The 13728-nt window shown below is 50.4% G+C and overlaps 1 protein-coding gene across 1 annotated transcript; it reads left to right on the top strand.

Moving 5' to 3' along the window:
- The first annotated feature begins 12170 nt into the window (after positions 1-12170).
- Positions 12171-13423, top strand: Gsx1 (GS homeobox 1). Its single transcript, XM_057763393.1, has 2 exons — positions 12171-12582; positions 13029-13423. The coding sequence occupies exons 1-2, from the start codon at positions 12171-12173 to the stop codon at positions 13421-13423; spliced, it is 807 nt and encodes a 268-aa protein (XP_057619376.1).
- Positions 13424-13728: the final 305 nt, after the last annotated feature.

Raw genomic sequence — 13728 nt, 5'->3', positions numbered from 1 at the left:
GGGCATCATCCTGTACAGCAGGCTGTCCCAGACATCACTATGTCACCCATTTGGTCTCTTCCTGTCTCAGACTCCTGAGAGCTGAGATTGCAGGGGTGAGATATCATGCCCAGTCTTAATTGTATGGATCTGTACAATGAAATTATCATGGGTATTTATCTATTTTGGCTACCAGGCATTGTAGTTCATACTTTTAATCCCAGCACTCTGAGAGGCAGAAGCAGGAGGATCTCTGAGAGTTTTAGAAGCCAGCCTGGTCTACAGAGTGAATTCCAGGCCAGCCAGGACTGCACAGTGAAAACCTGTACATAAATAAATGTTATTTGAACTGGTTGTATTAATGAGTAAAGGTGTTTATTAAATAAAAATATCAAATTCTAATAAGTATATAATCTATTTTCCACATGGAAAAATCCGTGGGTGGAGGAGGTGGGTCTAGCTGAGGATTTAGTCCAGTGGCAGAGCACTTGTCTAACATATGAAGGGCCTACAGGGTTTCTGTTGTGAGCACACAAAATAATGAATTTCTTTAGAACATTGGCATACACATAAAGGTCTAGGGGTCTATTCCCTAGGACAGCAACAACAACAAAAATCTGGGATAATACAAGTCATAGTGCTGGGAATTACCCGTGAGTGAAAGATTTAAGAATTTTTCGTTTCTGTGTCTTGTCATTTTGTTTCTTTTTAGACTTATTTTATTTTTATATGTGTGAGTGTTTTGCTTGCAACAGAGGGACTCGTGTTGACTACTTCTGCCCAATACCTGTTTTGGACTTGGAAGAAAAAGATCTGTGCCGTGTTTAATCACCAGTGCCGTTTACAGGGTGATTGCATGCTGGTCTAGCTTGCTTTCGACCCGAAAAGAGGGAGTCCTCTCCCACCCCCTCACACCTCACCCCGTGCATTGATGAGGAGGGTGAATATATTTCCTTCCACGTCAATGCAGTTAAGTCTCTATCCTTTCTTTTTAACCCAGCACCATTTCCAAATCAATTTCTATGGAGAGCGACTACCTGGACATTTAAATCCATCAGAAAAGAGTAAATGAGCATTTCAGATACATCTATCAAGAGAAATGCCCCCTTCTCCCCATCATTGTGGGGCTTTGTCAGTTGCCTGTCAGATGAATGTCCCCATAAGTGTTTATTAATCATCCTCATGCTCGCTGATGGGCCCGGACACTTTGCTCTTCTACGTCTGCGGCACACAGAGGAGACAGTGGGCTCCTTCTATCCGTCTTTCCGTGCAGTTACTTACTTTGTTAAAGTTAATTTCCGCTCATTTCTGGCTTTGATGGGAAGACTCCTTTATCAATTCAATTCATGTGTGTTGTCTGCAATCAAGGCAATATTGTCTGCTAATGTGAGGTGCATTCGGTGCTCTCTCTCCATCTTATGCTAACGCCTTTCTTCTGCTGGTCCTGGAATGGAGAATTTTGGACGAGGCTCCCTCCCCGGCCTTCGGAGATGGGCTGTGTGTTACTGAATGACAACCAGTGTTCTCTTCCTGGAATTCCTGGCTTGGCTTGAAAAAGTGATGGGTTTCTGTTTATCCCAGGAACTGCCTCGGTTGAAAAAACAAGTTGATTGAAAAAAGAAGGGATTGGAAACGTGTGGTGTCAGCTTGGTATTCGGGCCTTACCTTCAGGGCCAGTCCTCATTCCATAACTCAACACTCTGTGGACTAGGCCTTACAGGAAGGAAGCTTTCCCACTCAACCTCCTGATTCCCCCCCTATTCTGCCATCTCCCCACCCAGACTTCCACACCCCTTCTCACGGCATCATCCCAACCTCTCTCTCTCTCTCTCTCTCTCTCTCTCTCTCTCTCTCTCTCTCTCTCTCTCTCCCAACCTCCTGCCCTGTGTTGTTTTGAGCTCAGGGCTTTCTGAGCGGAGCGTGGGAAGCTGGGAAAGATGATATGGTCCGGTTTGCCCTGATAAAAGAGGGGAAAGAGGCATGCACAGGAAGCATCTCTAGAGGATGTCTGTTGCTCCGTTGCTGTTGCGTGCTGTCGCCTGACTGAGCTGTTGGCTTCTGCTGCAGAGAAAGAAAGGGGAGAAGATGGACCAGCTCACCCTAGAAAGTCTCAAAACCAAGCTTGCTGGTGGGGATTTGTCAGTGTGTCACAAACAAATCTGATTGGGACTCAGATCACTTTCACCTGTCAGGGGCAAACTGTTCCCAAGGCAAGAGCTACTATGGCAGGTGGCCATTTTTTCAGTACAGTCCCCGTAAGTACGTTGCGTCTGTCTGCTCAGACCCGCTAGGTGAGATCCCCCTCTAGAGCTACAAGTTTCTCTCCTATCATCCTCACTGTTGACTAACATCCTCCAATTAACAAAACCACCTTTGCTTCAGGTAGCGTCAGTGTGCAGGGCAAGGCTGAGGTATGTTCCTCAGGACGGAAAGGCCACACGCAGAGAAAGCTTCACCAGTGGCCTGACGCCCTCTCACACAGGGAAAAAAATCAGACGAAGCTTCCTAGGACTGAGAGCCCATTCTGTCCCTGAAGGGTGCGCTCAGAGCTTTAGAAATACGCAAACAGGGGCTCCTGGATCAAGACCTAAGAGGTAACACATCTTATCTCAGACCAAGCCCATGAGCTCAGAGTCTCTGCAAGGGGAGAGTGTGGGGTTGTCTGTCTGGCCAGAGATGGCATGCTGCTATGTTGTCACATGATCACAGGCAGAAGAGCAAGCAGGCACATGGGTGAGAAAGAGAGCCGGGAAAGGTTAAAGGCACCAGCTAAAGACAGGTTTTGTGGGGGCTGGGGAGGGTGCAGGTGCAGTGCCCTCAGAGGCCAGAGAGGGCATCAGATCCCCTGGAGCTGGAGTTACAGATGACTCTAAGCCACTTGATGTGGGTGCTGAGAACTGACCTTGGGCCCCATGGAAGAACATCAAGAAGCCTTAGTCATCTCTCCAGCCCACCAAGTCACCTTTACAACAAAGATTCTCTTGCAGCAATGACGGGACCTAGACACCTCTTCAAGCTCCCAACTCTATAACATTGTGGATTATTCCCAACACACGGAATCTGGGGGACACATAAAACATTAGCAATGGGTAATAACATGAAATAAGGGGGACGCACCTGTTTTCTAAAATTAGGAGATGCAGGAATCGAAAGGGTTCTCCAAGCCTTTCAGATCTTCCATGTGATCAGTGAGCTATAGTTACTGATACAAATCTCCAACCTTAAACACGCTAAAAGAGCTCCAGGGTTGGGGCATCTCTGCATTCCTTTCAGACATCTACCTCACGAGCAGCGTTCCTCTTAGAAGGTTCTTCCTTTACTCTTCTGTCGTAGGCTTTCAGGTGAGATGCTGCCTGCCAATACAGCCTCATTCTAAGGAACACAGTTTGCTAGGCATGTGGTCCCAGACAGTTTAGGGACTCTTGAATACCCCTGAGTGAAAATCCAGCACTGTGGTCCCAATATAAAAAGGGAGGAGAGCTTGCCTACCACACCTAAGGCTCTGATTCTGATTCTCAGAGCCAACATACCAACCATGTCCTCTAACTGGGTGTGAGAACGCAGGTAGACTCAAGGAAGGCTGAAGTAGGAGGCGGATCCCTTGAGTTCAGAGGTCATCCTGGATGACAGTGAGACTCAAGAAAGAAAGGAGGCTGGAGAGACAGCACAGCAGTTAAGCGCATGTACTGCCCTTGTAGAGGAACTGAGTTCTGTTCCTAGCACCCACACTGGGCGACTCACAACCACCTGCAACTCCAGCTCAGGGCAATCTGTTGTCTGAAGACTCTGCGGACACCTGTATTTGTTTACATACACACATACACATAATCTCTAAGTAATTAATTTAAGAAAGAGAAAGGCCAGGTGTGGTGGTGAATGCCTTTAAGGCAGAGGCAGGTGGATCTCTGTGAGTTCTAAGCCAGCTTGGTCTACAATGTGAGACCCAGGACAGCCAGGACTACACAACACAGTGAAATCCTGTCTCAAAAAAGAAACAAAACAAACAAGAAAGAAAGAAAAAAGAAAGAAAGAAAGGAAGGAAGGAAGGAAGGAAGGAAGGAAGGAAGAAAGAAAGAAAGAAAGAAAGAAAGAAAGAAAGAAAGAAAGAAAGAGGAGGAATTTGATATTGTATGTTTCTAACTATGGGTTTTTGTTTCGAGACAGGGTTTTTCTGTGTTGCTCTGGCTGTCCTAGAACTCACTCTGTAGACCAGGCTGGTCTCAAACTCACAGAAATCCACCTGCTTCTGCCTTCCCAGTGTTGGGATTAAAGATATACCCAGCTTTTTCTTATTAGTTTAAAAAACAAACAGATTTTTTTTTGTTGTTATTTTTTCATGACAGGGTTTCTCTGTAGCTTTGTAACCTGTCCTGGAGCTGGCTCTTATAGACCAGGCTGGTCTTGAACTCACATGGCCCTTCTTTCCCCTCCCCCACTACCTCCAATTACTTAAAATTTTAGAGCAATAAAAGGGCAAAGAAATCCTAAGGCAAATGCCAGGTCCCCTCCTCCTTTGGCCCAATCCTGATATGGGACCCTTCAGAAGTAGGTCTCTAATAATTCTATCTAGCAGCTGGGGCTATAGCTCAGTGATGAGTGCTTATGTAGCATGCATGAGGCCCTAGGTTCAGTTCCCACCACCAAAATAATAAAAATTGATACTACTAATAAAAGCTCCACCTAAACTGAAGTTGTTATCTGGAGAGTTCCAGGTCATCATCATCAGGAGCTCTGAGACACCACCCCACATAGAGAATCCAGCATCCCACATAGAGAAGTCAGCACCCCACTTAGGGAAGTCAGCATCCCACTTAAAGAAGTCAGCACCAGGGCTGGAGAGATGGCTCAGCGGTTAAGAGCATTGCCTGCTCTTCCAAAGGTCCTGAGTTGAATTCCCAGCAACCACATGGTGGCTCACAACCATCTGAAATGAAATCTGATGCCCTCTTCTGGCCTGCAGGCAGACACACAGACAGAATATTGTATACATAAATAAATAAATAAATAAATAAATAAATAAATAAATAAATAAATAAATAAATAAATAAATATTTTTTTAAAAAAGAAGACAGGGTGCCTGGAGAGATGGCTCAGAGGAATAGAGCACTGGCTGCTCTTCCAGAGGTGCTGAGTTCAATTCCCAGCAACCACATGGTGGCTCACAACCATCTGTAATAAGATCTGGTGTCCTCTTCTGTACTGCAGGATACATGAAGGAAGAAACCTATATACATAATAAATAAAAATCTTAAAAAAAAAAAAGAAGTCAGCACCCCGCTTAGAGGAGTCAGAACCCCACTTAGGGAAGTCAGCACCGCACTTAAAGAAGTCAGCACCTGCCGGGCGGTGGTGGCGCACGTCTTTAATCCAAGCACTTGGGAGGCAGAGGCAGGCGTATCTCTGGGAGTTCAAGGCCAGCCTGGTCTACAAGAGCTAGTTCCAGGACAGGCACCAAAGCTACAGAGAAACCCTGTCTCGAAAAAACAAAAAAAAAAACAAAAAAAAAAAAAGAAGTCAGCACCCTGCTTAGAGGAGTCAGAACTCCACATAGAGAAGTTAGCACCCCACTCAGGGAAGTCAGCACCCCACTTAGGGAAGTCAGCACCCCACTTAGAGGAGACAGAACCCCACATAGGGAAGCCAGCACCCCACATACAGAATAAACACTCCACTTAGAGAAGTCAGCACCCCACTTAGAGAAAAGACAGAACCCCCCAGAGGAGACAGCATCCCGCTTTGCATTCAGAAAACCTGACTTCCAGGGGCTGGAGAGATGGCTCAGTGGTTAAGAGCATTGCCTGTTCTTCCAAAGGTCCTGAGCTCAATTCCCGGCAACCACATGGTGGCTCACAACCATCTGTAATGAGGTCTGGTGCCCTCTTCTGGCCTGCAGACACACAGACAGAATATTGTATACATAATAAATAAATATTTAAAAAAAAGAAAAAAGAAAAAAAAAAGAAAACCTGACTTCCTTCCCAGAGCCACTGGCAAACTGTGTGGTCATGGGCAGCCCCACCCCCCAGTCCGGCTTCTCTGTGTCTAGGGGTTGGTGATGTGCTGGCGCTCTGAGCAGCTGTCTCACTCAGGAGCAACCAAGCTAGACAGAGGACACCAGCTAAATCTGAATTTTAAACAACTGAGTATTAATGTTATTATATACATTCACATAATATTGGAGGCAAAACTATACTAAAAAAATTCTTTTGTTTATATGAGATTCAGATTTGTCTAGGTATCCTGCATTTTGTTTGCTAAATATAAAAGGCCTTCCTGGGTGGACCGGCCTATATATTGCTGCAGTTTTTCTTTCTCGGTGCTTTTTCTGTGTCTGGTTACCTTAATTACTTCTCTATTGCTGTGGAAAGACGCCATGACCAAGGCAACTTATAAAGGAAAACATTTAATTTGGGAGTTCACAGTTCCAGAGGGCTAGAAGCCATGACCATCATGGTGGCAAGCGTGGCAGCATGGCAGCAGGCGGGCAAGCTTGGCACTAGAGCAGTAGCTGGGAGCTCACATCCTGAAACAATAACCACGAGGCAAAAAGAGAGAGGTAACTGGGAATGGGGTCATCTAAGAAGGCCACACCCCCTTATCCTTCCCACACAGTTCTATCACCTAAGGACCCGTCATTCAAACACATGAGCCTATGGGCAATATCACTCAAAATACCACAGCTATCTTCTGGGACGACTCCCCCACTCCCATTTGTCTCCCTAATGTGAGGGTTCCCCCAGGAAGATATCTATGGTCCTCTTTTACCTCCCTCCATCCAGCCTAAGATTAATGCTACCATTTTGACAGACATGTTTCAAGCCTCCCCCCATTTCTAATCAAGCCTAGGTCTGTGTATTCCTCTGCCCGAGGGACATAAGAGAACGCTCTGAAAGTTAACAACTAAAAGGCAGCACATCAGCAAGATGCGCATCAGTGCGGTGTAACTTGGAAGCAGAACTATCATAGAGGCCACGGGCAAGTTTCTTGCTCTGGCCTTTGATTGTTTTGCCCACTCATCTTTCTAGTGAGCAGCAAGGAGGTTGTGGGCGTGATGGATCTTCCTTTCTTTCCCGGTGTTTCCCTCCAGCACATGCATGTGTGTGTACACCTATGCACTTGCACACTCCCACATCCATCCCTCATCCACCCTCGCCTTTAATTCCCCTTTTTCTCTGAGGAGTTCCTTTCTCTGGTCCTGCCACCCCATCCCACCTCAGGTGGTCATCACTCATCCCTTGGCCTAGCCTGGTCTTCTTTCTTTCTTCTTCCTGTTCACTAACTAATTTGCAGACTAATTTGTTGGGCTCTTTCTGTCTCCACCAATAGACCCTAACTCACATTTCTCAGCCTCACAGCTGACTTGGTTACTCCCCTGGCTTAAAAATCTTGGCACAAGGGGCTGTAGAGAAGACCCAGTATTTAAGGCTGTGTACTGCTCTCACAGAGGACCCAGGTTCTATTCCCAGCACCCACATGGTGGCTCCCAACCCTCTGTAACTCCAGTTCTGATGCCCTCTTTTGACATCCAAGGGCACCATCATGTATTTGGTGCACAGGCATGCATGAAGGCAAAACACATATACATTTAAAGCCAAAAACAAACAAACAAAATTATCCAGGAGTAGTGGCACATGCCTTTAATCCCAGTGGTCCAGGAGGCAGAGACAGGCAAAGCTCTGAGTTCAAGGCCAGCATGGTCTGTAGAACTAGTCCCAGGTCAACCAGGGGTACACAGAGAAACCCTTGTCTTCCAAAACCAAAACCAAACAAACAAAATCTTGGGGGCCAGGCATGGAGGTGTACTCCTTTAATCTAAGTTCTCAGGAGTCAAAGGCAGGTGGATCTTTGTGAGTTTGAGGCCAGCATGGTTTACACATATCCAGTTTCAGTACAGCAGGGAGGGGCTACATAGAGAGACTGTCTCAAAAAAAAAACCCTAAATAAATATAAATAAACCTTGGAACATGAGCAGAAACAAGGGGGTGTCAGCCTGGTCCCCCATGACTTGGCCTCTGCTTCCTGTGCACACCCATGTGTGATGGATGTGACCACGCCCTCCTCAGGTCTTCCTCCCCTGGCTCCAGGCAGCCTTCCCTGGCATCCCAAGCCCCCTCTGCCTCTCCACCCATTGGAACAGCTGGCAAGCCCCTGGGCCAGTTGTCTAGACACTGGCTGCTCAGGAAGCAGTTTCTGTCCTGCAGGAGTTCTCACTGGCCTCCTAGTCAGAGACTAAACACATCTCTTCCCTTTCCCCAGCCTCTCTCTCTCTCTCTCTCTCTCTCTCTCTCTCTCTCTCTCTCTCTCTCTCTTTTTTTTTTTTTTTTTTATTTTTCGAGACAGGGTTTCTCCGTAGCTTTTTGGTTCCTGTCCTGGAACTAGCTCTTGTAGACCTCTTATATAACAGGAAAGGTCTGAGCCATGAGAATTTCCCACCTCTAGAAAGGTCGCTGGAACTGCCTTGAATAGAACCCATTCTGTCTCTATGAGAATCTGCCGAGGAGGTTGGGGGGCGGGGAGCACTGTTTGGTTTATTTGTCTGACGTTCAGTTAACAAACACATTGAGCTCTTCTGACGTTCCAGGTCCTCGGGATGAGGAAGGATGGGGAGATTCAAAGACCTTTGACCTCCAGGGTCTCACAGTGTCTGTCACTCCAATTAGGTTCCTCAAGGTCCAGGTGGAAAATCTTAAGAAAACCCTAAGAGGTCCTGCTTCCTGAACGAGTTCTTTCTCGTCGATGTATTCATCCAACAAGTGTGTATTAGGCATCTACTATAAGCGAGGGACGGTTTGCCGCAGATAGAGCAGAGCCTCATTCACCCAGAGCGTGCATTTCAGGATGGTGAGGGAGACAGAACAGCCAATGAGCAAAGGGCACAACAAACTTAGAAATTTCATCCAAGACCAGCAGCCCGGCAACGGTGAGGTGGGGGGGGGGGCGGGAAGCGACGACGCGAGGATGTCGGGGAAGAAGGGTGGTGTTTTAAATAGGCGGTGGGCTTCTCTCTCTCTCTCTCTCTCTCTCTCTCTCTCTCTCTGTGTGTGTGTGTGTGTGTGTGTGAAGGAAATACACATTTCTGCAGTTTTCTCTGCAAATATCTCACAAGGGAGGCCGTGTGGTGTGCACGGGGGAGAAAAGGCCCGGATCGCAGAAATGATTCCAGTTTGAGCTGTCTCTGATGGACACTTGAAAACCGGATGGGAGCCTGGAAGCAGGCTCTGGGGCCGAGGGGCTCGGGACCCTGCCGCGGTGCTGTCAGGCTAATCCGGCTGCCTGCTCCCACCATGCCCCTCCCTAGGGGGCGTTTGCTCTGCGGAGAACAGTTGAGTAGTAGCGAACTCTGCCAGTCGTTTTAAGCAGAAAAGCAGAGAGGCCGCGGGAGAGGCCGCGAGAGGGACTGGGGAACCACAGGCTACCGCAGAGGCGGTGGATAGGGCGACGTGGCCACCGTGCGCCGCGGGCGGGCGCGGGCTTAGCAACCCATGCTTCTCCGGGGCGCAGAACTTTGTATTCGGTAACGGCTGGGCTGCAGCGGTGACCTAGGAGCACCGAGCAGGGAGCCCCCTGCCCATCGAGGCCTTTGGAGCTGACGGGTTGCGAGCGTCTTCTCTACTGGACTCGTGAAAACACCCCGGGACAGGATGGTCCCTGCGCCAGGGCTCTCCCGCTCCTAGTTGCACAACCAATCGTTTCAACATTTCGCCGTAAACCCCGATCCACTGTGGGGCCGCACATTAAAAAGTGTTATTCGCTTTGAAGGTTTTGTCTAATGGTTCTAAACTGAAAGAAAATGTTTTCCTATTACTTAATTCAATCATAGCGAAGAGACTTGGTAAAAAGCCCACGGATTTTGTCCCAAAGTGTGACAGAGTTCTCTTTGTGTTTGCTTATCCTCCGCTGTCACACACTTTAATTCGCCTCTCTTTATCTGGCATTCAAAACTTTCTTCAATGACATTCAATAAGGTCCAGGGGCTGGAGGGAGAGGGGGAAACTGGTTATTCCCCCCCACCCCTCCATATTCTTTCCCAGTAGCTTTGGCCTTGCTTGTATTCAAGGGCTCTTAACCCCTTCCTAGCCTGGAGTGGTGGGCAGCTCCCAGGAGGGCCCCAGCACTGGCACCTCGCTGACTTGCCAGCTCTAGGGCGCAACGGCTTCTCCTTCTGCCCTGGGGCGGCATCCACACCCACTCCTCCCCAGTCCGCCTCAGCCCAGCGGGAAGCCCCTCTCCAGTCTTCCAGTCTCGCTCTCCGCCACCCAGCCCAGCCCAAATTTCCCAGAGAGCAATTAGAACGGGAATTAGGCTGCATTGATGCGTACCGGCTGGTTTGCAGGCGCTTTGGGACCGAGACCGTGGCTTGGGGACACCCCATGCCAAGCACCAGGAGACCATTGAGCCCTCACTCCTGCTAGATGGCGAGATGGCACGCCCTCTATGCAGGTTAGTTCCCCCTATTGCGACTCTCCCATTGAAGAAGCAGTTGCTCTCACGCACACTCTATCTCCCATAACAAATCATCTTTAATTTTTTTTTAACCAGTTGTTTGTGGCTGCTTGTACTGCACGGATGTCATGCACAGTGCAGACCGGTGCAGACGCCTCGGGTTTGGGCAGCCTTGCACTGTTTCCCCCACCCCCATCCTCGGAAAGCTCTCCATTCCCGGTCTCACGATTCCGTTCACGACTCAGAGCTGGTGACGGCAGCGGTTTGTAAAATCGAAAGTAGTAAATTCGAAATATTTATGCTAATTCCCCATTGTATGGAAAGCGCACAGGAACGGAAACAGCTCTGAACCGCGGATGATTTTTTAAAACTGAAGATGTGTACACAGAGCGGGGCATTTGAAGTTGTTTAACCATTGTGTGATGGGGAGGGAGGGTGACGCGACGGGAGGAAGAAGCAAAGGGCAAGCGAAGCTGGGAAAGACAGAAGACCGCCCTTTCTTTCTCTCCAGCCGTGGGAAGACAACGGTTCCGAGGGCACCCAGGAATCTAGTGGAGTGCGCACGAGTGGAGAGTGCGCGCGCAACATCTGCGCGAGTCTAGACCATCCACACACACCACATTTTATGGGGTGGTAGAGATTCACACAAATGACATGGCTTTCACTCCCCACGCTCTGTTTCCGTGCACGTTTTCACAATCTAGCCATCCGGCCACTCTTTTGGTGCTGTTGTTTTTGTTGTTTTGTTTCTTTACATCCAAGGCCCTGTTGTTGATGGTAAGGGCTGGTTCACCACGATTCACCAAACAAAGACTAGGGATCATAGGCAACACTAAAGTTGAAACCATTTGAAAGATTCAAATAAAAAAAAAAAAACCAGAAGGACAGAGACTAAGTTAGTCTTGAATGAAGAATAGTGAGCCCCTCTCCCTCCTCTGAGGAGCATTGTCTACCCCAAAACCCTGTTCTGTCTCCAAATAGGAGAGAAGGAACTCTACAGGTGGGAATGATGGCCGTCTGCTAGGACGCTCGCGGAATACGGAGCTGAGCTGAAAGAACTAAGAGAAAGCATATACTTGCTGTGTCGGCGTGGGGGGCTACTCAAGGAAGAGGTAACAGAAAGAAAAGAACCAGGATCAATTGGGCAGAGGAGATGGGTGTGTGTCCACGAGGATCTGTGGAAGGGAGGCAGCACGGGTGCAAAATCAATGAGATAAATGGGCCGATCGCCAGCGCAAAGCCGAAGGGGAGTAAGAAATAAAGAGAAAGAAAAGAATATTAAATCGCGGGAGAATGAGAAAATAAACCCGAAAAGGAGAGAGGAGGGGGCGAGAGCGCCTGTTACGGCGTGGGTGGGGTTGACAAGAATAGAGTACATTATGCAGTTCATTTAGTTAACAAGTGAAATAATGAGGAAGCGTGCAGAGAGAATGCCAAGAGAAAGGGCACAAAAACCCTATTGAGAGGCCCCGGCCGCTCCTGGCGTAGCCCATCACATGGCAATAGTCCTATTTAAGCGGCGCCGCTGGCGTCTTTCAGCACCACTAGCGCTGGCCAGCACCTCGCGCGCTCCGGGCGGCGCCCTCAGCAGCAGCCGAAGTGACTTAAGCTCCGGCTTGAGCCGCGCGTGGAGCCTCCCGGGTCCGGGTAGCTGCGGGAAGCAGCGACCGGCGAAAGCGAGTGCAGGACACGCAGTTCCCTCGGGCGCCAGGGGTGGGCTGGCGGCGGGTGGACCGCGCGCCGGCGCCATGCCGCGTTCCTTCCTGGTGGACTCCCTTGTGCTGCGGGAAGCCAGCGACAAGAAGGCGCCGGAGGGCAGCCCGCCACCGCTCTTCCCCTACGCGGTCCCCCCGCCGCACGCGCTGCACGGCCTCTCGCCCGGCGCCTGCCACGCGCGCAAGGCCGGCTTGCTGTGCGTGTGTCCCCTGTGCGTCACCGCTTCGCAGTTGCATGGGCCCCCCGGGCCGCCAGCTCTGCCGCTACTCAAGGCGTCCTTCCCTCCCTTCGGATCGCAGTACTGCCACGCGCCTCTGGGCCGCCAGCACTCGGCCGTGTCTCCTGGAGTCGCCCACGGCCCGGCCGCGGCCGCAGCAGCTGCCGCGCTCTACCAGACTTCCTATCCGCTGCCGGACCCCAGGCAATTTCACTGCATCTCCGTGGGTAAGCGGGGTCCCCGCGCAAGCTGGTATGGGAGAACCGGGGCTCGCAGGGGGCAAGTGGGAGAGCTAGGGATCGGGAAAAGGTGCGTTGTGGAGGCGGTGAGGATCCTATGCCAGATCCTCGAGGGGCGCTCACAGTGGTGGGCTGGGACAGGACGCAGGAACCGGGGTGAAGACCGAAGATCTTAGGTCTGGGGAGTTGTGGGGCGGGGAGTGGGGTAGGAAGGGAGGTCAGCTTCCAGGAGTTCTATAAAAGGATGTTAGGGACGACCTGACAGAAAAGGGATTCTGTGGTTTGGCGAGGAGAAGCCCGCCTGTGGATCGTGGTGAGTGGAAGGGGTGTGTGGGAGAGTCCAAGGTTGAAACTAGCCGCAGCTCCACGGGAAATCAGGCCCACTGCTCAGACGTTTGATGGCTTCTCTCTCTGTCCCTGCGTCGCTCCTCCAGACAGCGGCTCGAACCAGCTGCCCAGCAGCAAAAGGATGCGGACGGCGTTCACCAGCACGCAGCTCTTAGAGCTAGAGCGGGAGTTCGCCTCCAACATGTACCTGTCCCGCCTGCGGCGCATCGAGATCGCGACCTATCTGAATCTGTCCGAGAAACAAGTGAAGATCTGGTTTCAGAACCGCCGAGTGAAGCACAAGAAAGAGGGCAAGGGCAACAACCACCGCGGCGGCGGGGGCGGTGGCGGAGGAGCTGGGGCGGGAGCCGGCGGAGGCGCAGCGCAAGGCTGCAAATGCTCTTCGCTCTCCTCGGCCAAGTGCTCCGAGGATGACGACGAATTGCCCATGTCTCCATCCTCCTCTGGGAAGGATGACAGAGATCTCACAGTCACTCCGTAGGTGCGCCTTTCAGAGGACCACTGGCCGCCCTCCGGCCCTTCCCGCTCCTCAAAGACTGGTCCCCCAGGCACCCGTTGCCAGTCGATGGATTTTGGTAGGGCTTTGCCATGGTACCCAGCTCTAGGCAGAGCTGAGACTTTAGCAGAGACTTGAAGGCAGTGTCCTTGTCCCTTAGGCTCCAGGGTGTCTAGAAGGACTCCAAGTTCGCCAGGTCCTCTTCCCAAGACACAGCCTTCCCCGGAGGGTGTAGGCCCGAGCCCAGCGCCTTGCTGGCCGACGGCGTGCCTCCTCGCCCGCGCATTCTG

Source organism: Chionomys nivalis, chromosome 3 (genome assembly GCF_950005125.1).
Source record: "Chionomys nivalis chromosome 3, mChiNiv1.1, whole genome shotgun sequence".
NCBI lineage: Eukaryota > Metazoa > Chordata > Mammalia > Rodentia > Cricetidae > Chionomys > Chionomys nivalis.
The sequence above is the reverse complement of the archived record's forward strand: the minus strand, read 5'-3'. Positions and strand labels throughout refer to the sequence as shown.

What these genes read in the sequence shown, in the direction of transcription:
- Gsx1 (XM_057763393.1), top strand. Translation starts at nt 12,171, where the DNA reads ATGCCGCGTTCCTTCCTGGTGGACTCCCTTGTGCTGCGGGAAGCCAGC. An exon ending in ATTTCACTGCATCTCCGTGG is followed by an intron (nt 12,583 to 13,028) that starts GTAAGCGGGGTC and finishes TCGCTCCTCCAG; the next exon opens with ACAGCGGCTCGAACCAGCTG.